The following is a 27,460-nucleotide window of genomic DNA, read 5'->3' as shown; positions in this document are numbered from 1 at the left end:
GGATGAAAAAAGCACAAAACATCTTAAAGTGAAAATAATGATTTTGCTTCATCAAGGAAAAATTCCATTACGTTACCAAGGCCACACTATTACATTCTGTCGCATAAAACTCAAATATTAAAACATTTTCCTAAACAATATTAAACATTATGGGTCTGGCAATATGTTCTCCTGAATGCTCTCTATTTTATTTAGTTGCTTATATAGCGCACCAAGCCCAAAAGCATCTGGGCGCTCACTTACATAAAAGGTTACAATTTTTACTCCGGTTGCATACATACAATAGTCATACAGCACAATATATACAGGTCAAGAGGTGAGATGCATTATGTTCATGGTTAAATAGAGGCATTCAAGGATGACTGGTGGGATTTCGATATGCATAACAGACAAGGGTGGGGTGCATTAGTTACCCAAGCTTTGAGTAAAGAGGTATGTTTTAAGTGGTTTACCGAATATCCAAAAAGATTCTTGTGCTCTCAATAGGACCAGCAGGGTGTTCCAATAGCTTGCTGGCAATCGTAGGAAAGCTACTGTCACCCGCTTTTTTGGAGCTTGAATCTTGGGGTGGCAAGGCGGTGCATGTAGGCTGCTCTTGTAGGCCTAGCAGGATGTGGTTTAGAGATTTTGTCTGACAGGTAAGCGGGGGCTACCGGAATCGGTGCAGTCACACTGTGTGAGACTACACAAGACTTATCTGCTTGGTATTAGGTAACTTAGCTTTTGGTATAGGTCTGTACTACGCAAGTTGGTAGTGTGTTGGATAGTATTGCATTAATATATAAACACCAATATACTCTTTAGACTGAGTTTCAGAAATAAGGGTTGAGGAAAAATAGAAAGGTCGAACATTTACTTATAATTTGAGGACAATTGGAATCCTCCAATGAAGTCTAGGTAAGCCTTTCCCAGCAGAAAAAAAGCAAGTGTTCAATACATTTCAACCTATGAGGGACAAGCAATGCCAAAGTCAATGGATTCAGAAAGGTTTCTTTAGGGAGCCAGAACAGCCTAAGTCAAAGTGAATAGTTCTGATGCACTTCTTGGATAAAAGTATTTCACAAGTCAGATAGTGCAGAAAATCCCAGGAGGCACCCAAGCTGTTAAGCCAGTGCAAAGGGAGTTGAAATCAACTCAGAAAGTTAAGTAGGTGCAAATCTCAAATGAGACAGCACAACTTAAGGCAAGTACCCACAAGCCCAAACAGTACCTCTGGTTTGAAGAAAAGTGGGTCACCTGGACGTTTTATTGCTACAGCTTTGCAGACCCTGGTTCCTGAGGCTCAGTCATGGGGACAAGAGGGAGGACGTCTGGAGGGCTCCTGCGGCAGTACTCAGGAAGGTTTTTGGCAGCTACAGGCTTTCTTTGATTCAGCGGCACTACACAGTTTCAGCGCTTCGCAAACAGCACTGGTGCAGAACAAATCTCAAATTGGACTTTCCTTTCTCCCTTGGTCCTGGACTCTGGTGAAGGGACTCCGGATGGGGATTTCCTGCTTCTGGAGTGTCCTTAAGAGGCTCCTGGAGCTTTTGGCCAGATTTGTTATGCGGCAGAAGTTGCACTAGACTATGGACACTCTCCCCTTGGGATTGGGCTTCTGCAGCAACCGAGAGGCTGAGCAAATCGGGGATTGTGCCAAAGTGGAGTTCGTCTCTGGGTTAGTTGGTCCCACTAACCAAGGGAAGAAGTCGTCCCGCCGGTAGCTTCTCTGTCGATACGAAATAAAAAGGTCAGCACTGCAGCAGGGCTTCACCGGTACTTCGAGGTCCAGGAAGTTGCAGCAGGATTTCCTCTCAATTTCTACTTCAGATGTTTCTTCCGGTTATCGACTCTGCCTCTAGTCCCAAAAACCTCACCTTTTAAGCAAGTTTCCCATTCATTCACAGCCTAGGCTGTCAATCACACACACAGCAAAATACTACTCGGGGGGGGGGGGGGGGGGGGGGGGGGGAGGAGGGACACATGAGGGAGAAAAGGTCCCACTCGCTCAGGAGTTGAAATAAAAAATTCTCAAGTCCAGCAAAAGAGCTGGGGGTCTCTAAGGTGGGGGAAATAAGCACAACCATTCTCCATAACACTAGCTAAATAAAAAAGCATACCTCCTGCACAACCGATCTAATTCATTAATCTTTTATAATCAACAAGGACCAGTCTCCAAGCATGAGCGTGAGTTTGGGGGGTGTCAGGGAGGCAGGATTCAAGCAGTGTTGCTCTCTTCCTTCCAAGCCCCCAAGCTGTTCTCCTGGCCCAGACTTTTCCATATCTTAATATAGGACACTTAACCTGGTACAAATCTTTAATATAGGTAAAATGGTCTCTTTTTTTAATATATAGGACAACAAAAAGGCCAGTTTCTGGGGACATTGAACAGAATGGACACAAATGGCTCCCTGGAAAACCTAGCCACGCCTTTTTTTGTCACTTAATATTTAAGGTCAAACAATTAAATCTAAAACTTGTAATAAAAAATTGAGCCCTTAAATAGGAGGAAAAACAAATAAGGTTGCACTGCCCCCTAAAGAACGATTCCTTTAACCGACCTTTAAAGATCAGTTCAAATTCCTTGGACACGCCTGCGAAAGCATAAAACCGCTTTAAAGAGTTCAAATAGGGCTGGGGCAATTTGTGTCTAAAAAAAGGAAGTGGCTCCCCGCATATCCTGCAAATGGCCAATATAGCAAAATCTAAGCATATATTTTCGATTTGGATGCTCTCATAGGTCTTAAGATCAGATGCAAGAGCTTAGCCTCTTTAATGACCAAGAAAAATGACAGCGCTTTCATTAAATCCTCCATTAGCGACTATTCATAGGGGTAGACGGGGACCATTGTGGTCTTGCCCCACGATTTTGGAAAACATTTATTGGCAATCATACTATTAAACACCTTTAAAAAAAAGCAGGAGACTGCTTTTCTGCACTACACTTAAAAATATCGATTGGGCCACCTTGCCCTGTTTTTCATACTATGCATGGAAACACAGTGCGCTCTTTATTTATATTTTATTCTTCTGCCCCAACACACTGAATTCAGAAATACATTTCATGTGCATGAACAGCGTTAATAAAATTCAAAACCCAATTCTGTTACATACAATCTTGGAATTTGAGATACATTTTATCCTCTGGTTAAAGGTTTCCAGTTTATAGTAGGCCAACACAAGTGCCCCAGTATTGGGGCAGATTATAGGCTTATTCAGTGCCTCACCAATGTTTTTTTTTCAAGTTACTTTGCTGCATATTCCCATTTCATACATGTCCATCAATTCCTCGGTTCAACATAAATACAGTCCCTTGTCAGAATGTCCTTGTTAATCACAGGCTGTCATGAGAATATAGTACTGATTTAGCGAGCTTAATGGTTCCTAACAGCTGCATGCACTCCTGATTAATTCATCAATCTCTACATGACACTGTATCCTCTATTTAGAGACAGGTATTGTCTTTAAGAACAAGCAAAAACATCGAGTTCAGTTCCATTAGCTTTTGCTGAGCGTTTATTAGACTTCAGAGCATGCAGAAGAAAATGGCACGTGTTCTGTGAATCACGCGTGTGTGTCTGTGTTTGTGTGCGGGGCGGGGGATGGAGCAGAGGGGAGGAGGTCTGAACCATGAAAGGGAGACACTTGCACCCTTAATGTTCTCTCGCATTCTGCCCACGTCCTCCATCTTGGTTCCTCTTTCCAATACATTTTAGAGTCTCCCTTTTGTTTTTCCTTCTGCTCCATCATTGGACAGATTCATATGCTGCTTCAGCCCCAATGCATTACTACGGCACGGGCCCCCGATGCAGAAACATGGCTCCCAATTGTACCCCTCACGGTAATCCCACCAACTGTGGGTAATTGCCATCAAGAGACTTGAAGGTGTACACCATCTAAAACGTATAAGAAGGGAGACAACACATGAAAAAAGATAACCAAGTCCCCACTCCCATTTTTGGAAGAAGATACCAAGGGATAACAAATAGGACCGAATAGCGCTCAAAGCTTTGATATAGGCGTTTCTGACAAGCTGACGGACTGCAGAGGAAAGGTATGTGGGCTAGAGGACAGGTGGAGTGGAGGAGTAGACTCTGACCTAGGTGTTGGTGCTGGGAAAAGACAGGCCCAACACGTTTCTTCCCTTGTGGCAGGGGATGAAAAGGCGTTTTCTCAAGACCTGGGACTACACTAGGAAGGAACTGCTTACATTGTCCGGGAGGGCAACCTTGCGAGAAGATGAGAAATATAGATGGGAGTGAGATGCCTTTCAGGAAGGGTGACTTACCTAGAGGGTGGGAATATCTAGGCCTTACAACTGATCTAAATGAGGGAAGAAGTACTTTGAAAAAGAGAGTGAACAAGTGGCCATGTCCCCAGGACTGTGGCGGTCAAGAAGAGAGCAGATCAGTATATTCCTAGGAACTGAGACGGTTCAGGAATCTTAGGGATTTCTAGGAAAGGTCAGTATGCCTCTAGTTAAGCACTTGAGAGGGATTGCATTGGCCCATCCTTACACCTTTACCATAGTGACTCCTATGATTTCTAGGTTAAGGGCCTATGAACCCTACAGACATTTCACCCAAACCCTTCCTGTTTTGGAACAAAGGCTAAGAAGTGTGCTGGGTGCATTGCTGTAGGCACTGTGGAAAAAATGTTTGTGACAAAATATGTTGCATCCAAGTTTGTGCTATACAAAACAAGAACATTAAATTAATAGAGACACTGAGTAAGACCAGTGTTCACATCCTGACGCTTTATCGATTACCCAATCCCGATACGTGTGGACCCATGCGAGATACTACAATATGGTTAGCTTAGATTGTTCGCAGATAAGAAAATAGAGTTTTGTGGTCAAAAGAGCCTTTGTCTAAATGTGGGGGAGGGGGTCTGAGATAAAGTTGAAAAAAATGATTTTGGATGATCTTTCTGACTTCGTGTGTGTGTTCCGTTGATCCTATTGCCACACATTGCGAGTCTGTTGAGGGACATTAGATCTTGGTGACAGAGCAAATCTGAGCCGAGTCAAAACTCCTCACCTGGTCCAACACCAGACAAGGTGACTTACTGTATGCCCTTGAAATGTTTTCACTGGGCGATCTGCTCCGAGCCGGCACACATGAATGCACATGTCAGTACTGCACGAGGCAAAGGTAGTATTGTTCTGCCAGTCCACGTCCAGGGCAGGAGCTGTAGGAACAAGAGCATCAGAGAAGACCAGAAGTTACAAACTGTTCTAAACATTGTTTGCCTGCAAAGACTGACAGTGGAAAGAGGACAACTGGCTGGAAATAAAATCCACAGGGGTACTTCGAAGAGTAACATCAATAAAACCAATGTATAGTTGTAACACTAACTTGAAAGCAGCATGCAATAACATGGAGGTTATTTCCGAATAGGAAATTAGTAAAATACAGTAAAAACGTAACACGTGAATCGGCATTTAGGATAGAATCTGCCTTAAATCCGGGGTATTAGGTGGACATTCGTCTGTACTACTGAACATTGAAGTGATCTGCTCGACACCCAATAGCTCATTGTTTCATGCTGTAATGCTAAGCTTCTATGAGCAGTGCTCTGCACATGGGTCTGTACATGACGCAAGTAATGGAAATCATGCTGACATTCACTCAACTACACCTACACCTGCCTTGCTCCAAGGGCCTTCTATGCAAACGAAACACAATGCTTCAGAAGCACCCCCAAATGCGCACTACATTAACCACATCAACAGAAACCATTGCTTGCAGCCAGTTTGTTTTTGCCTGTCCCAAATTTGCATTTCATCACTGCATAGATTTAATGACCATCTCAACCGGCGATGTGGTAAAGAGTTACTCAATCAAGCAGTACATACATATTTAGATGTGAACAGAAACAAAGAACAGTATCTGGGGATACAGGGTGCTAACAAACATTCCGGGAGGAGGATGATGGACAATAGTTTTGTTGTCATGTTTTATTAGAACTGCATTTTATAGACAATGGTTGGTGTAATGACCGTCCTCCATGGTGTGTGCTGGAAGGGCAAATAACCCACCCAATATGGATAGAGGGTCTTGTGTATTTGGCCAATTCTACTTGCCAAGTGGATAGATGTTTCAACCTGTACCAACATTTCACTCACAGATGGTTTCAGTTTGCTGGATAGCTGGACTCTGCAAACAGTCTGGAGTGGATTCTCAGCAAGCAATTTCCTAAGCGGTCCCTGGAAAGCACTCGGTGACAGCAGGCAGAGGTCGACATCAAGTAGTTCTATTAGTGTGGTCTTGAAACTTGGAGTGGACATTCGTTTTAGGGACTTTCCTGCAAGCAGAGTGGTAGCATTATTCCATCCTTCGCTTTGCCTGTATGGGCTGCTTTCTTTGCTCAGTGGTCTTCTATGAGGATTGTCCACCTCCTCGCCTTTATGGGGACTTGTATGTTCGACCTAGTCTCCTCAACCTCTGACCAGAGCGGGTTTCTACCACATCCGGGCTTACATGGTAGTAGTACTTGTCCCCCCTTCCTGCTCTGCACTCGCTGGCTAAGTGTCTCCTACTCAGCTGGGGTACTGTGACAGAATAACATGAGAGTTGTAAAGCTCGGAGTTGGGCTCGGCATCGGAGAAAGACGTTTTAGCCTATAACATATAACAGCCAATGGTTAAAGATACTGGGATGTTCAGATCTGGAAATCTTTGCTACCTCTTATCTGAACTAGGTCTCTGGACTGTAAATGGGAGGTTTCGTTCTGACTGTCCAGGGAGCTTCACCTTCCGGAATAATAGGGTAGAATTGATAATAGATTATTGCATGCTTCCAGTGCAGGATTGGCATTGTATATATGATTTTCAGATGGAGTGCCGGCCAGAAAGTGATCATGAACCCTTTGTTATTACTACGGGCTGGGTCAGATAGTACCGATTAAACTAAGAGGCAGACAAGGACACGACAGGGCCCTGTATTAAGGCTGATAAAATAGGATACTACTATGGGAGGGGTTCTGTCTGACAGGCTGATTGATTGTGCGTCATTTACAATCGAAGATTGTATTGCGTCGGTCATTACATGTGATGATGCCTTATTTGACAACCTAACAACGACGGGGAGAACATTCTTAACACAGACCTCTCATTATTGCATCCAGTGGCCACCGAAGGTTATGTGTTATTGAAAAGGATGCAGGAGCGCTGAAGGGCAGCCTCCTTAGTGCAGTAAAAAAGTGTCCTAGAGACGCATCTGCAATCAGAACTCTAGATTAAATTATAAGCAGGGGCTGAATGATGCAATATCTTGCGGGAAGCTCAAAGTATGGAGTGATCTGCAGAATGCCGTCTGTAGTAAGAACCATGTTTTGGAAGATAGTAGCAAGTGGATTAGATACTAAACAAAATAAGAATGAGTCTTATTTTGGCTTATTTTTCCACGCTATATCACTTCCCTCTGTCAGAAACTCATAAACCGCCTGCCAACTATCTAATGGCTCCATCTAGGATGACCTGCACAGATGATGATCCCATTGTGCCTTCTCCTCTAGAAGTGCGACAGGCTCTACTAGCCACGACTAACGGCAAAGCACCTGGGAGTGACATGGTATGGCAGGACATTTTAAAGTTAAATGTAACAATCTGTTCTCGGTATTTAAATGCATTTAGCAGAAACAACTTCTTCCCACTGAGTTGGAAGGAGGCTATAATTTGACAATTTTTTAAAGAGTGGGGACAGGGCAAACCCTTGTTGCTATCGGCATGTCTGACTTTGGAAAAACGATAAGGGAGAGATGAATTTACAACAGATTCAATGAGTGGGTTAAGTCCACTGGGATCTGGGCTGAGGAGCAGTATGGCTTTAGCAGGGGAGTTGGAACCATAGAGGAGGTGCTAAATCTACATTTGATTTTAGATAAATATGTGCTAGGGTTTCATGGACCTCCGCTCAGCTTTCGAAAATGTCAATCAGGGAAAGTTACGGGAATTTCTGTGGAGTGGACGATCTTCCCAAACCCCTTCTTGCCATCTTGGTGTCCCTTCATAGAAATCTGACATCTTAGGTCTTCTATGTCTCATACTGGTTAGCTGCCGAGAGCTTTCAAATCTATACAAGGTGTCAGGCAGGGCTGTGTCATTGCACCTCTGTTCTTTAAGTTATATATTAATTCTTTATTTAGTGATCTACATGCCGTAGCGTCAGACATGCCAAGACGTGCAGGTCGATTTATCCCTGTCTTAGGCTACGTGGATGATGTCATATTACTCACCCGAACACCTAGAGCACAGCAATTGTTGATTTTTTGACAGTGCAAGAGCCAAGCCTTAATACTGCCAAATGAAAGGTGATGTGTGGGTCCTCACAAGGGCAAATTACCCACGATTTATACAGCTACTGGAAATCTAGAATGGGTGAGAGAATTCTCTTACTTGTGATTAGTTGTCAGATGGATTGGGGCTCTAAAGTGGCTAGTTGTGCCACAAAATGTGCTCACGTGAATGAGGCAGTTTTACAATTTAGTAACAATCTGGGTTGGTTCCCTCTGGAGACTAGTCGCCCCATATACAATGCTAAAAGCTGCATCATTCGAAGTTTATTCGGATTAAACACCCATCAAACACAAACATCAGATACACATACAACATGGTTAACAATAGCCATTACATCACATTTTAAAAGACAGCATTAACATTGTCAAGACCTTTCTTTTTTTTTTGGTATCTGAAAGAACTAAGTTAAAATCAGGTTTCTCAAGACAGTTAAAACATTTGCTAGTCCCATAAAAACCCTTTCTCACATACATAGCTCTTTTCAAATAGGACAAGAGATCCCAAGCAGTCAACTCAGATTCTGCCGTTAAAAGGAAGAGTAATGCTGGCCTAAAAAGGCAGATATTAGTGAACTTGACAACCTGCAAAATGGTAGACCTAATACCCCTGTACGCTGGACAGAACCGTAAAAAAATGCTTCAGGTCTTCCATCATCGCCCCACACGATGGGCGGCCTGGATCATTAGGGATTCCGGGCCACTTTTCAGTGTTACCCCTTTACTGTAGGCAATCAAACCTTACCCGTGTTATAAGTCATCTATCCTTTGTCAAGCCCCACAAAAGGTAAAGCTGGGTCTCGGAAACTCTACTTAACTGCACGTGCTGACTATCGGAGTAAGTTGCCCATTCTATGTTCCCCCCACCTTTCACGTAACCCCCGATACAGTGTCTGCTTGTTGACTCAGTTACATGGCTGACAACACTGCATCTGGGGGGAACCAGACCTGGATATTGCTGGAGCACAGGGACTCCTTCACATATACCAGCCATGGGATTTTACGCCAGCTTTCCTTAACCATAATGCTCCTGAAGTGGCATAAGGTTGCGTGCTTGTTTGCCCATAGGCGTAGCCAAAAAATACTTTGAGCGCCTGCCCATTGATTCTCCCAAAACTCCACCCCCCAATTCCCTCTGGGCAGAGGCGTAAGGGGTTGAGCCTGGAAGGCCCAGGAGCTTTTAAAAAGAAAATTCATTTCTTTCACCTGTAGTTCCATAGCTTTCGGGTTGCTCCACAAAGGAGCTGTTTATGAAGTGGCCGCCTCTGTTTGGGCAGCATAGACCTTCAAGACTGGTTTCAGAGGCTGGCCTTTGCACCTACTTAAAAAGCGGGAAATGGTTTATAGTTAATATTTTGAATTTCATTATTTCGAATGTAAAAATGTCGAAAAAATATTAACGAAAAAAAATGTTGAATGTCTTTGTTATTTTTTGTTTGAAATGGGGGGTCCACCCCAAAAACTCCCCCCCCCCTTTGTTTTTAAAGCCTTTTTATTTTACTTGCGAAACAAAAAAAATACATGTAATTAAAAAAATAATACATTCGATTTTTTTTCCGGTATTTTTGTCATTTGAAATTTTATTTTCGACATATTAACTGGATACTGTGGGAAATACCTGCAGCGTGCTGGCTCATTTTCAAAGATAGTTTTTTAATGTGAGCATTGCCCGTGACAGCCTCTGAAAATATAACCCCCAAGTAGTCAAATTCTTTGACTCTGGGGATGATTTCTCTGTTGCAAACTATGGGGGCGCATCTTAGCAGACCTCTTCCTTCCTACACACCCCATCACTGCTGACTTGGTGGAATTGATTTTTTAGCCCCAGACCAGTCATGAAAGTTGCGTAGGCATCAATCACAGCCTGTAGGGCTAGTGACATTCTAAAGCCGCTGACCTCCATACATCTTCTGGAACACAATGTTCCAACAGGTAGGGGGGACTTGTTAACCATACGCACCTCTGATTCAAAATATCATAACTTTGTACACCCATGGTGTGTGGGGACAGGGGATTAAGACATGAATGTAAGCCATGTATTGTTTTGACATGGTTGCGACAGGGATCACACCATTATACAGCAACAAGCAATTGATGTCATTTTAGTGTCAGACTGAAAAAATGACTCACTCATGACAGCGCCTGGTTTATATTAGGTTTCAATGGGTGTGGCTCCCCGAAAGCAGCCATGTGGGGCCTGCCCAGAAAACTCTTTGAACCTCCTGGGAAGGCCGATCACCTTTTCAGCACAGGAACTCTCATTGGGGGAGGGTTAGCAAGTTAGAGAAGCCCTGTGGAGATCTTCAGTCTACAGAGGGAGTCCGCCATCTTAGATTTTGTTAGGGAACCCAAACCTTGTCTCCATTTCCTGTAGAAGAGCACTCTGGTATTTCCTCCAATGGCACTGGACATTTGTTACAGCAGTGTGGATAGGGCCCCTTTACACAGGTTACAAGAGAACCAATCCACTGTAGACCTTTTGCCTATAAGAGCCGTTGGAGACTCTCCTGTGATAGGATTGATCTTTGGACAATGCTTGAAGTACTATTCACTGGAACCTGATTTGGTGAACAGTTTACTCAGAAGTTCTCAGATGGAAAGGTGAATAACAGGAGCTTCAAGGAAGAGGAAAGCTCTTCTCCTTACCATCCTATGGGCATATGTGGGATGATTCCAAGCTGGATGGACAAGGCCTTCTGCAACCGAGACTCTGGTACCCAGAACCCTGACAATGGAGGCAACAGAACTCTAAGTGCTCTACAAATCTTTCAGGTTTTGAGGGGCACCTTGCCCCAGAGACTCTGGACTGGGTCTACCATCACCACAAAACCAAGCAAGTGCCCACTGGCTCTCCCTGCATCTGTGCCACTTTAGAAACCTATAATGCCAACCAAGCAGCTGCAAGGCATGGCTGAGTGCTCCGACTTCGATGCTTGACCACCTCTCCAACTTTTGCTCGACGCCTAAGCTCTGCCATCTTTGCATCCAAGACCTGTTGAGTCTTTTAGCATCCCACACACCAGGGGTGTTGCTAGGTTTGGAAAAGATCAGGGGTTAAGCTAATGTCATAACCGGTGGGACTCGGGGATAGGTAGCATTTTGGTTGTAGCACCTGAGCTTCTATCCGGTGCTACAACCAAAAGACCTGGGGCCCCCTTATCCCCCCTTAGCAATGCCTCTGCCACACACGACACTGCCTGCCTGCCCACTAACCTCTGAGCTCCAAGCCTTCGCCACTGCAATACCACACTGCCATGTTGAGACAGTTTCTCCACACCAAAAACAACCCAGTGTGCCAGCTCTACAGGCCTAATATCGCCCGTCAGTTCCCAGCACCTTCAATTCGCAAGTCTTCAGGCACGAAAACACCCAGACTCTCACTTCAATGCAGAAAGCGAGACTTGAATGTTAAGCCACAAAAGAACAGAACTAAACGTATCTGAAGTGGCCCTGTCCCCCTGCCCAACTTTAAGGGACCAGAGTTACTTGTAACCCACCCTCCTCTACCTTACGAAAGACATTCATTAACTTTGCCTTTTTGCTGCTCAAATCCTTGCCCATCACCAGTCAACAAACCCAGAGTGCCCCGTTAATTTACAATCTGCTTTCTCTGTGCATTTCCTTACAAGGTGGGCCACTAGTATATTTATTAGTTGTGTGCATTTTTGTTAGTTTAATTAAAAGATACTATTTTTAGGGAACCATGGTTGAATATTCTTTTATTTTGGTACCACTGTACTATTATTGTTTGAATTGTTTCTGTACCAACTATCACCCTTCCTCAAGAGTATACCTTGTGCAATCCTACATGGTGCAGGAGGTGTACCTGTCAGGCTAGTCCCTGTTTTACCTTTACGATTGGGATCAGTGCTGGTTTTGTAGTAGTAGTAGTGGGACTGAGTAGCAGATGTATCCACTACGCATCCCGGTTCTCCGACAGAGCAGTAGTTTTTTTGTCACGCGTAAGGTATGCTCTAGAGTATCAGTATCTGACATGGGCTGACACTGCTGATTTCAACCTCGCCCATCTAGGCTGTCCCAAGATAAAAGGCAGTAAAACAGATTGTCTCTGTAGTGCTACTCCCGGTCTTGCCTGCACCCCTTGCAATGGATCTACAGCGCTGCACTCTGTCTACCACAAGGAAAGCGCACCCAGCAGGATGCTGTTGACCCTGTAATCTTCCCCCTCAGCAGAAGCCATTGCAGTAGAATGGCAGGGCCCATATGGCCACATACACAATAGGCCTACACCTGAGAGCATCCTTCCATACCTCCCTCTGCTCAACTTCCTCACTACCCTTTGAAATCCAATCAGAGAGAGAAAATGAGGGGATACATCTGCATTCTGTAATTTTTAACATTAGTGACAAACAGAAACATGAAATGGTTGTAGAAGTAGGAACCACTGAATTATCCTAATGTCGGTACCTTTGTTACGAGAAAGTCACAGAAGTGCAGCTTGGTCAATGTTGGTGGTACTATAAAACGTCTTATGCGCAGACATTGTGATGCTTCTTTGGCCCACTAGATGCCTTAAGTCTAGTGCTCCAGCGTGAAAAGTTGGGTCTCTCTATAGAGTGATTACAAATATGGAGGCCTGGTTTATCTTAAACATCCTGAACCCGAAATAACCCTGCTGGCAGGTTTATTGCATCTGTTTGTAGTAGAAAAGGTTGGTCAAAGTGTGGCGTGATTAAGACTGGTGAACTTCAGATTGCCTCTTAAGACCCTGAAAGTATGTTTTGCCCTTTCATTTCATCCCAGGGGATTCCGGTGTTTCTTGCACACCATGTCCGTTAGTGGTCCAGCTCAAGTGGAAAACCTTGGTATGAACCACAGTGGAGGAATTGGAATTTTTTTTAGATCGCTAGGGCTGTCGTGGCTTGTGGTTGAATGACAGAATTACTGGTAAATCACTTGGGCTTGGAGAATTAGTCTGCAATGCTGCAAATGTTCCTGCCAAGAGGAGATGTATAGAACCAAATCATGCCAATATTTCTAAGCAATTCTCAAAGATGACATAAATGATAGCATTTCAGTCTCTGCAATGTACCTGGTGCCCCATGAGTTCCACCTGGTAATATTTTAACGTAGGAATAACACTCAATGTGTGACAATGGCGGTTTTCTTTGTATTGTTGGTGTAGTGGTACAGGTCATTAACCTTTTGTAACATTCTAGAGCACTGATATACTTGGACTTCTCAATTAAATCATCAATGCATGGCATTGGTTAAGCATCAAATACACAATGAAATGGACTTTCCGAATGTTGATACAAAATCATCAGAGCCACTATGGTCTCAGTACCAGTACAATAAGCAATGCCTACTTCCTGAATGAGGTTTCTGTGCCCCACATCTTTAGCATTTCAAGCAGATCTTGCTCAACTACACCACAAAAGGTCTCAGTTACGCAGGAGGCACTCAACACATTTTCCTGAAGGGCCCGTATGGCTTCTGTCCACCATGTGACTGTCTACGGCCCGGTGACAATCTCCCACCCCAGAGATCCTCCGAATATCACCCTACAATATTCTTGCAATGGCCCATGGGAAATCCTGGTCCCCTTGCACGCCCCAATAGAAGTCTGCAGACATCTAAGATGGCAAACTGAACATTACTGAAAATAATAAAGTGTCCTAATCTGAAATGAGAGCAATCACTAGCCCTGCAATGTGGACCAAAAAATGCATTCTAGTAAAATATGTTTTTGTATTTCTAGACATATTACCTGAATGGAATGGAAACTGTTGTTTCGCTTCTCCCGTATGAGCATCCCAGATGATTGTCGTCTGTTTCAAAAGGTGAAAAAACACATTGCTTAATCTTGTGCTACTATACCATTTAAATGCATTGCATATTCCCAATTGCAATATTACACATAAGACATCTTGCTCTTATGCCTACTTGGTAAAGGTAAATGGTGTAGGCCTTGATATACTTTGCTTTCTCACCAACATAAAATCATGCAAATTACACAATTAAAATAACCGAAACTATGTTTTTAAACAATCGGTTAGAATGAACGTTTCTAAGAATTGGCAAGACCATTTCTAGATGCTTTGGCAATGTGGAAAGTGAATTTAAAGCTGCATTCCCAAAATAATGAAACTTGAAGAAATCTGCTATTTTCGGTACTCTAGACCATCGACACACCACTTTGCCAGAATCTGCTGATGATGGAAAAACAACATGAACAACAAATTTAAAAAAAGAAAAGGCTTATAAAAGGTTTCTCTTGTGTACAGGTAAGCATCATTAGCCTACAAAAAAACGAAAGAAAAGAGTAAACTGGATAATGACTGCAGAGTGAGTTAATGAGAATTCTGTAAAATTAACCCGTTTAACCTAAAGGAATCCATTTAAGTGCTTTCACTGTTGTCATCCACACTGCAATTCATCTCAGTGTATAGTTTCTACTTCTATATTTTATGCTTCTGTTTCATGTCTTAATTTACATTTCAGCTCTGGGGGATTACAGAGCGTCTATTATTCATACAATGGCCACCCAGGCCTGGGGCATGCGAGACAGGCATGGTATCAAGAGAGATGACACAGACAACAGATGTATATTTTTAAACAAAGTTTTATTAATTATCAGGATGGTGTAACGCCTACCTAAACCTATGCTATGGTGGGCTTTTCCCTGCCTAATGAAATATGAGTGTGTCCACAAATACAAAAGTCTGTATCAAAACCTATGCTTGTCCTCGATACTACAACAAATTCTAGTGGGGAACTGTTCTCAACCAAATGTAAGTGTTCAAAAGAAAATATTCAGCTACTGCCAATTTAAGTTCTCAGTCTCAAGTTCAATACAGTTCCAACGTAACTTCGGTTCAAGGTGGTTTGATCAAGTTCTGAAGTTACCTTCTGTAGATTCACAGGCATCACAGTTCACATCAAATGTGAGTCTTGGGTTTCCCTTCCCAAAGTGCAAATGCAATCAAGCTCATACAACACTGATCTTGGCACTCCCTTGCACAGGATAAATACTCTCCAGCTCTTTGGTTCACAGGGTTCCCTTCCCCAAGATTTAAACTGAACAGTTGACTGGTTTCCTCTGTTCACAAGAAAAAAACGAAACAGAGTGTTTGGCCCGTTCTTTTGTTAACTTCACCAATGGGCACAACTCTTTCCTGCTTTTTCAATAATTTGTGGTTTCTAGTCTAGGCGTCGGACCACACAGTCCACCCATTACAGGTCACACAACCAACAATCACATACCTTGTCTGTGATTTGACTGCTGATGTTGGTAGTGTGTGTTAGGAAACTTCCTGGTCTAGGCTCAGTCAGACCACCCGGTCCAACCATAGCACACTCAACCATAAGTTTCCCAAAACTGTTGCTCAGTAATATTCAAGACAGCTCTTAAATTCCCTTGTAGGTCTTTCCTATTATTCTTAAGGTGCTTTTCTTTAGGTGGGTTACTTGATATATTCAATTGTCCCAGAATGCTCATGCAATCTTTAGCACTTCATACTGAGAACAAGTAACAGCTTTGTTGTCCTTCATGCAGCATTCACTTGGTTTCACTCAAACCATGACTTTCCTGCCGCCCAATATTCACAAAATACAATGTTGTGTTGCATTCATCAGGATACCACCTTTCATTTAGTTTGGTTTTCAGACAGTGCAGTTTTAAGTTGTGCAGACTTGAATAGCACGTTTTATACAGTTCTGTATTCAGTAAACGCAGTTCTAAATTGTGTGGGCTTAAACATCACCTTTGATTCAGGATGGCAATTAGAAAATGCAATGTTTCACTAGTTCCATGGACCGTTACCATTTCCATGGTCCCTTGGAGTGCTCAGACATTCCTAGTGTCTGACACTTGCCGGGTCTCTGAAGCTCAGTTCAGCAGAACAAACTTGCCAGTTTGCCGGGTACTCGGCTCAACACATGCCGGCCTTTGTGCTTGGCTCCGCCTCTGCTCCCTGGCAGTGCCTGCTGTACGCCTTTCCTCACAAGGGCTTCCGGTCTTGCATAGACCCCTCGGCAAGACTCCCAGGATCTTCATCATCCTGCCGGCTTCTCGCTCCTTAGCATGGCAATACCTCGGCTCTTTTACTTTTGCTGCTGCACCTTCCATGTGCTTCTGGACTTCACCTTTTATACTCTTCTTTACCACTAATAGGTTGCAGGTGAACCGCGGTATACTCAATTGCCTGAGCCTATTAGTGTGACATGCCTGATCTTCATTATTGCATGCCTCCAGACTACTACTCTTCGTCCCAGTACCAGAGTGGTGTTTTAAATAGGATATCTGCCTTACTCCTAGTTGCTTCTTCTTCTCAGTACTTGAAGGAAAACTACAGGGGAGGAATCGATGAAATTGGCAATAACCCATAAAGGCTAAGGGAAGGGGGTAGGTCAGTATCAGGAAAGTGGGGATACCATGTCTCGCCTTCGGGAACCCTCTCTCCAATTCCCAAGGACCCACCATCTTGGTGATCCTGTCTCGCTTGTCCAACGCCAGGGTCGGGATCCATAAGCGATAGCCCTTCCCTGGCCCCCTGAACAGAAGATCCATGGGGAGTAGATGTGAGAAAACCTTCAGGTTTCTCACAGGCACCACATGGTCAGGGATGTGATGAGAGCCCAAACGTTCTGGACATTCTTTGAACAATTGTGTCTGAGAATATCTGGCTGTGTTCTTTTGGTATTCGTATGGGTTGGGTGGGACTGGCTAGGCTCCAGGATGGCTGGGGGTGGAGGAGGATGTAGGGAGGTTTGCAGGTGCTTCACTTGGATATTGGTGCCTGCTTCCTCTATGCAGCCATGCAAGGATCGGGGATGGTGTGGCCTAGGTGTTTGGCGGCACGCTAGTCACTAACCCGGTGAGGTGTCAAGGCCAAAAAGGACTGCATAACATGTGGGAAGATAAAGCTCTGCTGCCCGGAGTTGCATGGACTGGTGAAGGAGTGTATGTGCTTTAAGAGAGGCAATTTGCGAAACTTGAGCTCAAGCTCCTAAGCCCACTTTTCAATAGCCCCAGGCTCACTGACCCCTAAAAAGCAGCAATGTGGACAAGATGCAGCCCAATTAGAGCTTAAAGTGCACAGATGCTGGGGCAACTTGGTGAAAACAGGGACAAGGCCTCATCTGGGGCAGAATATATGGGTGGGAGCTGTGCAAGGAGGGGGGAGGAGTCACTCGTTTTCCAAGTCAGTATTGGGGGATGGGCGAGGTCAGACTAGAGAACTGGGAGGGTGGGGATTGAGCGCAAGTTAACACTGGGGGATGATTTAATTTAGCCAGTGGGAAATGAGAGCAGAGCTCTACTTGCCTCTGTTTTCGAGGGCAAGGACTAGCTTACTTGGGAGAACCTGAAGTCATAGGAGGCATATCTGTGCTGCATTGGGGAGATTTTAACAGGCTATCATAGCAGCACATAATATACAACTTCATCATACTAGTACTTGAGCTACTATGTTCATCCTGCCTTCCCCAAACATTCCCCCCCTCCTTACTGCCTAGTTGCCTGGCCTGCCACTTTAGCCTTCCCTTTAGTCTATCACCCAGGATATGCGCCAGTCTTCTGGGCCACCCAGCCTATTGTTTTTGGCAAGCTCCAAGCTTGTCCAAACTTCCCTTTATTTTGTCCACTCTAAACACATTTCAATGTAGAGGAATCTTCCTTTCGGTCCTCCACCCAACTAGTATTATACTCTCAATTCTATTATCTTGAACACAGACAACCCTTCTTTTTGGTAAATTAATTGCTCTCACCTTCCAAATCATTCCTCACCTACTCATAGAAACCATCCACTCGCCATGACGTTACCTTAGCCACCCCACTCTATCGGACAGTTTCGGTTTCTCACAAGCTCCCTGCCCCATTCCGCCTTCACCCTTGCTCCTAGCCCTTCTTTATTTCCCAAGATACTGTCAAGATATTTTCTTTGCCACACCTTAGCTGGAAAGTACTTGCAAATAACAGATGCCACTTTTGACCTCAATCCAAATGGCATTTTGATTTGAGTATTCATCGGTATAGGATGGGAGTGTCACTGCAATCAAGCTGTTTTATTTACTGATTTGTCAAATTGGTATGCTGTGCTTTTTAGGAGAGCCTTCAGGATATGCTGAAAGATGTTCTTTTGGCATGCAATCGCATTTACAAAATTCTATATTGTATACAGTTGTTGATAGCATGGTGAAAAACTAAATAGACGTGAGTATTTTAACGAACTACGCAACAGTCCAAAGATGGCCATTAACATGAAAGAATAGGTTTCTGAAGTACTTTTTTCAGCTCAACATTCGGTTCAAGCTAGGAGGAAGCGAGCCCCAAACAAGTGAAAGAAAAATGCTGATGTTAGATGACCTGTAAAGTGCAATTAACAGGATTACATGTTTTGATGACAAATGAGTTAGAAGTACAAAAGAGAATGCACTCTACTGCTTGCAGTTGAAAAGTTTATAGTGCATATGAGATTGTACAATACGTAGAGAAAGTACTACTTTGTAATAGCTGTTTGTTCATTACTGTTGATGCTGAAAAAGTACTTTAGTACTTTTCACTGTTAAAGTAAATATGCAGACATACAGACAGGTTAAATTACGCATCTGTTGCATGAATCACATGCACCCTATCAAATGTATTACATGTCTTGCAATCGAGCAAGACAATAGTATACTACTCTGAAGGGTAGTTTATTGTGAGGATTTATTTGATGTCATGATTAATTATATATAATTAATAATTATATAATTGGTATTAATAACCAGAGGTTTCTAAGCTGTGTTGCTCCGCGTTGTCTTGCTTTCAAAGTGAGAGCGTTGCCCCCAAGCTATCCTCCTGAGCCACCTGCAATGTCATCAGTGTGCTCCAGTGACTACATTCATAATTGAATCAGTGTGCTGAAGTACTGTGCAAATAAAGGGGCTTGTTTTTGAGTTGGCGCAACTGGCAAATTCATTTTTGTGTGTTAAATGTGCATTTTACCATCACTTCATTTTTTTCACAGAATTTCAAGTTTTTCTGTGGTATTCCTTTTTTTCATCCGATGTCAGTTATTATATGCAAAGTAAGAAATGTTTTCTTCAACTATGCATCATGGTGATTCCCCCCGCCACCCAGTGTGAGACTGTGGACCACTGGCTTTGCCACCCGATGAAGAGGAAGAGACGGCGTATGAGGGGGCGAAGCGGGAAAGATAGCGCACGCGAGAGCGGGACAACAGGGCACACGAGAGAGTGGGACAACAGGGCGCACGATCTTCAATAAATGTTCCCTTCTCCCTTTCCATGGCAGCCATTTAAAAAAAAAAAAAAAAAAAGAAAAACAGTCCAAGACGACCTGTTGCAGATCGGGACCAGACACGCTGGAGACGGAAGCGTTACCAGCGTGTTTGCTCCCGAAAGCAGGTAAGTGGGGGCTGGTGGGGAGGGAGGGCAATTTGGGTAAGGAGGGAGTTAGAAGACTTAACTCATTTCCCGGCGAGGGGAGATGGCAGCCGCCAGTCCTGAGGAGGCTCGGGGCGGCGGGATAACCATCTGGTAATGCCCACTTTTTGAGCCTCCCCATTGGCTGTGAGACCCACACAACCCATCTCACTGGGTACTAATTTAACTTAAAAAAATATGTGGACCATTCATTTGTATACAATGCATTCATATCTGCATAATTTTGCTTTTTGACACTAAAACAAAAATACTTGTAACGGTTACATACACACAGAACCTTCACAGATCCTACACTTTTATGCTCCCTACATCCGCCCGGGGGTCAAAGTACCCCAGTAGTGCACAACATGCAGCCCTTCAGGGAATAATTTATTGCCCTCCAAGTATCATGAATTTAATTAAGTGTTGCGTGGCCTAATGTCAGTGAGCCAGTCAGTGGAAATCCCATTAAAAAACGATCACATGTTAAAGTTAAAAAAAACAACAACAACAAAAAAAGCACACGTTTTTACTCAAAAACCCACACCAATGCCCCCATCATCCGCACATTCCTATGGTTAGTTCAGCACACTGCATGGGACTTGTGCGTCCCATTCAGCCCAAGCGGAACCAGGTGTGCACCCCTGCTGTACACTCCTCTTTGCATTATCATTTCAAGCACACTGCAGGATTCAAAATCGCTGGCAGCTAGTTTGCTCTAACTTCTATCCTAGGAGAGCCAAGTTAGCTTCAAAACAATAGCTACCAAGAGCTATTTTGGGCTCCTCAGGCAAACTGGTGCCTTACAAATGTGCAAATGTGACATTAACTGAGTGTTTGAGAATGTTAATGAAGAAGAATCAAGACACATCTGGGCCACCTTTAAACATAATGGATCAAGCATAATGGACAAAAAGTTAAAGTTTGCATCTCATGTGAAAGTTAGATTTGCAGCGCGCTGTTTACTTGCACCTGGCTCCCCAGTGGTAGCACATGCCTATTGGGTGATGGCTGACACCCAGCAGACTGATTTTGCTGCTGCTCCTTGAATCTTAATTTCGAACCCTGCATTGTAATGTCATACTCGCACATATTGTTTTTATTCTTATCGATAAAAAAGGAAGCTTTTCATTTAAGTGCCTCAGCTCTTGCATAATGGAAATGAGCATCCTGCAAGAGGGGGGGGGGGAGGGACCAGTCAATCAGGAGGCTCAGAACCCTGGCTGTACTCTATGGTACAAATGCAAGGGGGGGGAGGGGCCAGTCAATCAGGAGGCTCAGAACCCTGGCTGTACTCTATGGTACAAGTGCAAGGGGGGGGGGGAGGGGCCAGTCAATCAGGAGGCTCAGAACCCTGGCTGTACTCTATGGTACAAGCCCGCGTTCCCGAGCTGCCTGGGCATCCAGTGCCCCCTTCCACTTCATCTGTCAGCATCCCCGTAGTTTGCTACGCGGGTGCTAAGAGTGTCTTTTTAAAATACAAAAAAGAAACTTACCTTAGAAGCGTGGCCGGACGCTGTTCAGTCTTGTTGAACAGCAAACCAGTTTTCAATGTTGATGACTTTCATTGAAAACCGACTTCCTGTCCAACAGGACTGCATGGCGTAGGACCCCGCTTCTAAGGTACGTTTCTTTTTTACTTTACATAAACACCATTAGCACCCTTGCAGATAGCTAAAGGGGTGCCAATGGTGATATGCCCTTTGGTGGAGTGTCCACCCTGTAGGTAACGGCCCACCACCCTAGTTAAGGGACCCTTGCTGCGCTCTGCCCCTTAACTTGGACAGCGGGCTCTTACCTGCAGGGTGGGCTCGGGGCATATCGCCTCAATAGATGAGGTTTTGGTGTATGGCGGAACCCAGGACACTAAAAAGCAAAATATAAGTCACAAAGTTCAGCCAACATCTCCGACACAACCGAATATGCCTGGACAAAAGAGCCTGGGATATACACATACAAGCTTCATAAACCATGGGTACAACCATACCATTGTTGACAGCCAAATCGACGGGGCAATAATGATCCACCACAGCAACCTGCTGGATTGGGTGACCAGACATCCCGGTTTTCCCGGGACAGTCTGGGGAAATCACCCTCAGTCCTGGGGTCCCGGGAGTTTTTTTCATTTTAGAAACACCGTCTGGGGCTTGCATGGTTGGGTGGCTAAGGTAATTAACATTGTACTTTTTTTTACAACACTTCCAGAATTTTGTAGTTGGAGGTTTGCCTCGAACCCCCAACCCTTCAGGGACAAGTCACAAAACCTACTGATGTGCCACAGAGACTGGCTTGGGAACGAGTGTACAGCAAGCCATGTTATATCAATCAGAGCAAACGCCTGTTTTGAATTACATGCCAAGATTCACAGAGAAAACTACACAAATGAAATCATATAAAGTTTATAGAAAGGAGAAGTGGTGAAAATATGATTGGGTGGTGGTTGTGGGGGAGTGTTTGGGGAGGCGCGGTAATTGATGGGCTGCGATGGGGTAGTCCCTTCTTTTATGTTGTTGGTCATCCCGGTTTTTCGTTTTGGAAATCTTGTCACCCTACTGCTGGAGTGCAGAGCAAAAAGGGGCACCCAATCTGGTGCCACTAGTGGACATGTACATTAGCACCATGGGCGGGGTGCCAGCCAATCTGGGAGTTTGGAACGCGAGCTGTATTCTCTACTACAAGCCCATATTCCAAGCTGCCAAACTGCTGCTCGACCCTTGCCCAGTGCTTCCTTTGCTCCCTCCTTCTCCATACCGCTTTAAAAACCCGTGAAAAACACCCGCCTTTTCTAGCGTTCAAAGCCTCAGTGGGAACAGGAGTCCATCTTCAGAGTTGATTCTTAATCACCAATGAAGACTGACTCCTTTCCTTGACGTGGCTTTGAGGACTGAGGAAAGGTGTTTATGGTTTTAATTTGTACTACTCTTGGCACCTGCGAGTGCCAACTGCTGTAGAAAAATAAAAAAAAATAAACAGATTTCTGCAGTCTCGCAACGCTGTTTCTGCTACAGGAGTCCATAATCACAGTCTGAAAACAGACTGCCATTCTGACTAAAACAAAGGTAAATGCTTCCATTTTCTTTTCTACATCGATAAGCACCCGCATGTGGTTACTCGAAGGTGCTAATGGCGATAGGACCCTCGGCAGCGGGCCAACCCGGTCGATAACAGCACCAATGGCCGCATTAAGGGACCCTCCCTTTGCTCAGGGTCCTGAACTTAGGCAGCGGACATTACCAACAGGGTTGGCGCACCGCCTCAGGTCATATTGCCTCAATACAAAGTTAGAAGCACTCTGCAAGATTGCAGAGTAACTACCATCCATTTTTCAACAAGATTCATGTCTACAAAAGATCTTCCCTGAAATACTATTTGGTGGAAACTGACTGTTGGGGCCCGCCTCATTGGGCTCGCCGATTATGTCGGGATCTCCCAACAAGGCAGCCACGCTGGGGGCACCCAGCTGGCTGCAGGCAGGGAACACCCTGCAGTGTCCGGTTCACCGGACAGGTGACCAGTTTCCTGGGGATCACCCCAAGAGGACCAGCGTCAGCATCGGGTCCACCCGGGATGAGCCGCTCGCACAGGTCGCGATCACACGGCAGCAAACACCCAAATGACTATTGACAGACACGAGTTGCCGCTTCCTGGAGCTCTGCTGCGCTGCCCTCTGTGTGCCAGCAGAGCGCCTTTTATTAAAGGAGCGTCATGACAAAATCATGACGCTCACGTAGCACAAACACTAGAACACACAGCACTGACCAACAACTAGATAAGCTCATAAATCCCAATTGGCAGAGCAGTAGAAGATGGACAAAGGGCAACCCCATTTTTTCAGAACCAAATCACAGCCTTCATGACATCAAAATCGCTGAGCTCAAAGGTAACTTTAGGACAGACTTCATAACGAAAACTTACAAACGCATGCAGATTTAAATATGCTGACTGATGGCTTCAACAAAAATCGTAGCATTGTGAGACACTATGCCCCCTACTCATTCCGCTCACCGATTCAGTGGTCACAACTTACAGCCCTGACACTTCCTTTCAAATTTTCCAAGGCTCTTCACTGACCCCTGACTGACAGACCAATCCCCAACATCCTCTCTTGAGGCAACATTGTATTCCCCCACACTCTCCAACCTAGGCCTACCAGCTACTTAAAAGCTCTGCCCAATAAGCTTTCCAGAGGCCTACCAGTGCGTGCCCCTGTTCAATGTCATACTGCACTTTCCTCTCAAACTGTAGAGAAACACAACACAGAAAGGCTAATTGATCGCAGCAATAGTCACACCAGCCTTCACCAGTTAGAGGCCCACCACATGACAGATTTGACTATCCCTACGCCCTAACGGCCTTCTAGAAACACAAACCCACATATGAATGACGGTCAACACTGAGCTTACTAAGGGATCAGCTTGATATATGGTGTTTGCCAATTGGAGGAAATACTGGAAATGTGACCAAAGGCATGATGAATTGTCGAGATATAATTTTCCAACATGTGATTGACGGTTTACTAAAGCTAGCTTACACAATGATGGGCACGATGGCCCCAGGCTCAGTCTAGAATGAGACACAACCGTCTGACTCAAAACAATCAGCCTTCAATAGGTTTGTAACTGCCATTAATGACAATACCCCATCCCTTCAAGCATTTCTGAGAGCAAACTATCCGTCACGGCCCACTGTACCTTTCATCCCTACTACAGGGGGTGGTACCTCTGTGGTCCTCTTATGGCCGTCCATTGAGGCCATTTTAAGGTGACCACCAACATGCACATCGAGAGGGACATCCCACCGGCTCACATCATTGATAGTAGGTTGCTAGCTTTTTGACCTGCTCCTGCCCAGTATGCCTTTTTTTATCCCCCCTTTTCCTCCTTGTTTTGTTTCCACTCCTTTTGTTGCCTTTTCCTTGAGTTCTTCTATTTCCTTTCCTCTTCATCCTGGTCTCCTCCTGGCAGCATTGTATTTCAGTGAGCTTTTTCACTGCTTTGTTAAGTCAAGGATTACCTTGCACAGATTAAGCATCCAAGCACTAAACTATAACACTTCCCTGGATTTCTTCAGTAACCTGCTTACTGCTAAACAGCCTAGCACACCTGCATCGGCTTCTGGATTTTACCTCCAGTCCTGCACTCTCCCCAATAATCACATTAACAACATATCTGTTTTCTTATCAAATCCACCCGAGGTTCATTGTGAGATGCAGGTGGACCAGTCATATCGCTCACAAATGTCCTGGATCTCAGCACTGTTTAGTAAGGCTGGTTGCTAGCACTACTGTTTGGCTTTTACTGCATCCATGATGCTGTTTCTCTGTATATCTGAGGGCTGTTAGTCACCACGTGACACCATTACAGTGTTTGCCTACACATAATGTTGTATACGACAGTGATGAGAACACATTATTAGAAGATTTTAGACCGGCAGATCTTGGTCCCAGAGGATGGATTTGCATCCGAAATTCATTGGACATAATGCTATGCCTTTGTGGCAGAAAAAAAATGTATTGTGTTTTAGACTTGGAAATACTTTCGTCATCACACATTGATTGACTTATCAGAAAATAACTCTTTTGGAACAGAATTAGAAAGAAAGTTTATTCACTGTCGCACGTATTTACATGCATTATCCTTCCAACATTTCTGGCTACATAGTCGGAATACAGGGCATGATTTGTATTACGCCCTGGGTGCAAAGAGAGCCCCCCTTTGGCTACAGGGCCCTACAATTTACTCACTAGAAGAAAATGAAATGTAACTTGATTGTCGTGCCCACTCACATCAGGTCTTTCTTTCGCACCCCTGCTCGCACAGTTTGCAGGGCTACATTTCAATCTTTCAGGCTGCAATGTGTGGAGGTAACCTCTGAAGTGCATGACTCTTTGTGAAGAAATCAGAAGCACAGACACGAGGAAACACAGGATTCCACAGGTGAAGGCCTGAACTGTTCTATCCAAAAGCCTTATTCTATCTGTACCTCAAGAAGTGACCTGAACATTATAAATAAATGAATGTGTAAGCCTGATTAAGTTAGCAACCTGCTGTTTTTTGGGTGAACACTGTATAAAAATATAGAAGTGGGGGGATTTTATTTTGGCCTGTGAAGAGTTTGGGGCTTATGGGAGACAGAAGGGTAGACCTCCGAGCAAAATGAGTGGGCATTCTTACACCTACCAATGCCTAACAAACACCTTCCCCTGCCTCGAGGGGAACAAGTCCCCGGTGGCCACGCAGCATAGCACCTGAGCTTGAGTTCGAGGAATCGCTCAGCCTGCTAACCATCATACTAAGGAAGGAGAAATGGTTGACTACGGTGCTCAGGTTTCACGCTGCCGTTCCACTGAATCTTAAATTCTTGCCGCCAATAATCCTTTGCAGGTTATGGTAATTTTATGAGTTCCCACAGTGCCCTTTTCCAATATCTGCAAACTAGCAGATGCTAGTTTTGTTCCTCATGGAGTACAGTGCATATGAGAGGGAGGGACAGATGGGAGCTAGGGAAATTGAACCTGTGTGCAAATGGTTAGAGTTAGGATGCTGGGTTTCACGTTTTGCCTCGTAGGGCTTCTCCCACCTTCGACTGACTAACCAACTCCCATCCAAGATCTCCTAACACTACACGCACAAACCCCCAGAGATGGAGACAAGCCTAGCTGTTACCACATCAATGCTAACCGAGCTGCAACTAAGCTGCTCCTCTTTAGCCCTGCTGCACTCTCCAACAACAGCAACTAACCAAACTAAAAGAGGATGGATAACACTCACATGTTTCTCTGCCAAACAGATAGAGAGCAGATTGGCACAGAGGTACTGGCTACTACTGAACTGCACCATCAACACCACTGGTTTTCCATCCGCCTTTCCCACTGTCCCACTAATGACCCCCCCACTCTGTTATTACAGAGCAAAGCAGCAAGAGGCCACCAATAGTGGCAGAAGGGAGCCATACAAGACGAGTTGCATGACATCACACAGGAAGAGCACAATTTGAGATGCTCTAACTCTAACGCAGATGCCGAAAATGCTTAAAGAATTTCCGCAAACAAATACAGTCTACTGCCAGGCAAAGAGTTCTCAAGTATATGCCCATTACACACAATGTGCGCCTTGGAGGTGCTATTGTTGCAGCAAAAACATTCAAAGCCTAACAAACTTGCTGATTATTGTCCCTAAAGCAAACATAAAACTCATCCACTTACATGCTCTGCTCACAATGCCAAAAATGACATCACTAATGACAAGCACATACCCACAAGACATGAAAATAAAATAACTAAAAGCAGGACCACCAGAGTCTGGTCTTGCTCACTTCCTTTAATTTGAAGGCCAACGGAAAAATAGAAATTCTTAAGAGTTGATTTTCAATGCAAATCAGCACAACATGTGATGTCATGAGCAGTGCACGGTGGAGGCCAAGTTATAGTTGCTTTAGAAACTATTAATGGCAGTGTCTCATGGTTTTTATGTTTTGCCCCCCAAACATAAATACCCTTCAATCAAAGTCTTTTTTTTATTACAGTAGGCCAACCTAACTGTACTAAAGTTATTTTAGCAAATGTAAATATTCATTTATAAACACACATGCAACTCTGAGCCAGAAGTGTGTTTGAGAGGAGGGACGAGAACCTGATAATAGCCAAACTTGCAGAGACAGTTCCAGACGTTCAACATTCAAAAGGTTGCTCAGAGATCCGTTACATTAGCCTGAAACTAACGTACTGATAGTAGCATTGTTCATTCAAAGCTCAACAGGACTCTGGTTATATAGAGTTCAATTAATCCTATGCTAT

General features: G+C 44.3%; 1 protein-coding gene across 3 annotated transcripts in view; it reads right to left on the bottom strand.

Moving 5' to 3' along the window:
* TBL1X (transducin beta like 1 X-linked) overlaps window positions 1-27,460 on the bottom strand; it is a 943,441-nt gene that overhangs the window by 132,002 nt on the left and 783,979 nt on the right. For all 3 annotated transcript variants that reach the window (XM_069640382.1, XM_069640381.1, XM_069640380.1), the window contains exons 11-12: window positions 14,006-14,066; window positions 5,048-5,169 (exon numbers count right to left, since the gene is read on the bottom strand). In XM_069640382.1, coding sequence (XP_069496483.1) covers window positions 5,048-5,169; window positions 14,006-14,066 — 183 coding nt within the window. The remainder of the gene's footprint in view (window positions 1-5,047; window positions 5,170-14,005; window positions 14,067-27,460) is intronic.

The sequence above is a fragment of the Ambystoma mexicanum genome, chromosome 7q, assembly GCF_040938575.1.
Source record: "Ambystoma mexicanum isolate Mex_15411 chromosome 7q, UKY_AmexF1_1, whole genome shotgun sequence".
NCBI lineage: Eukaryota > Metazoa > Chordata > Amphibia > Caudata > Ambystomatidae > Ambystoma > Ambystoma mexicanum.
This window is presented reverse-complemented; position numbering and strand designations above follow the sequence as displayed.